The following is a 1086-nucleotide window of genomic DNA, read 5'->3' on the forward strand; positions in this document are numbered from 1 at the left end:
CCGCCCCAGTCCGGTCACCCTCGCCTACCCATGGTGGCGGCTCCGAGGGCTTCCAGCGACCGGCGAGCGAGGAGTCCAGGCGCGAGGGACTCCTTTCCTCTGACAGCAGCCCTGCCTTCTTCGCTCCCTTCTGGCTCCTATGACTTGGTGTCCAGGCCCTGCCCAGCCACCTGCGCAGCTGGAGGTGTGCAGACTGGGCGGCCGGACTCCACCCTCGGGGCCGGGCGGTAGGATAGCAGGGAGCAGAGGTCAGCGCCCCTTGCGCCGCCGCTGGGAGACACCTGTCCGCTGTCCGTGTCCAGCCCGGGACTCCTCAGTTCCGCCGAGGCCCTGGGGGAGGGCAAGGGGCAGGGCCGCGGGCGGCAGCGGGAGACCTGGACTAGGGAAGCTCCACGGTGAGCGCTCCTCTGAGTCACCTGGAGGGCTTCTTAAAACGCAGGCTCCGCGCCTCTCCCCTACTGGCTGAGTGGTAGGCTGGGGGTGGGGCCCGATAATTTGCATTTCTGATAAGTTCTAAGGTGCTGCTGCTGCTGCCCCGGGTCACCACCTTGGAAACCACTGCGCTGAGAAAACGCACTGCGGGATGGGGAAGCAAAAGGGGGCGGGACGTTGACCAGTTTCACGTGCGTGCACGTGAGGCTTTACCTGGAGCCTGAGCCCAGGAAAGCATTTCTGGAGGGAGGATTCTACCTACCATTTGAGGGAGGTGAGTGGGAAGCTAGGAAAATTGCGTGGCATGTGGAATGGGGAAACTGAGGCAGGCAGCTGCAGAAACTGGTTGAGCCATTTATAGCGGATACAGAAGGTCACCAGGGCGGCAAGCCCCAGTGCCTAACAGCAGGCAAAACTGGTGTGGGACCTCCCCCCAGGTGGCCTTTCCTCCATCCCTGTCCTGGTGCCGGCCAATCAGAGGAGACCACAACCCTGGAAGGGCAGGCCTGGAAAAGCTGGTGAATCTTCTCCTCAGATTCTCACCTGAGACTTCCCCTAAACAGTCTCTAAAACAGCGGTTCTCAACCTGGGGTCGAACGACCCTTTCACAGGGGTCGCCTAACACCGTCGGAAAACACATATATAATTACGTAT

The 1086-nt window shown here is 61.5% G+C and overlaps 1 protein-coding gene across 1 annotated transcript in view; it reads right to left on the minus strand.

The window, feature by feature from the left end:
* Window positions 1-468, minus strand: part of SLC15A1 (solute carrier family 15 (oligopeptide transporter), member 1) — a 48681-nt gene extending 48213 nt beyond the window's left edge. The window contains exon 1 of the mRNA XM_005883630.2: window positions 29-468. Coding sequence (XP_005883692.1) covers window positions 29-32 — 4 coding nt within the window. The 5' untranslated portion in view covers window positions 33-468. The remainder of the gene's footprint in view (window positions 1-28) is intronic.
* Window positions 469-1086: the final 618 nt, after the last annotated feature.

This window comes from Myotis brandtii, unplaced genomic scaffold, assembly GCF_000412655.1.
Source record: "Myotis brandtii unplaced genomic scaffold, ASM41265v1 scaffold796, whole genome shotgun sequence".
Lineage (NCBI taxonomy): Eukaryota > Metazoa > Chordata > Mammalia > Chiroptera > Vespertilionidae > Myotis > Myotis brandtii.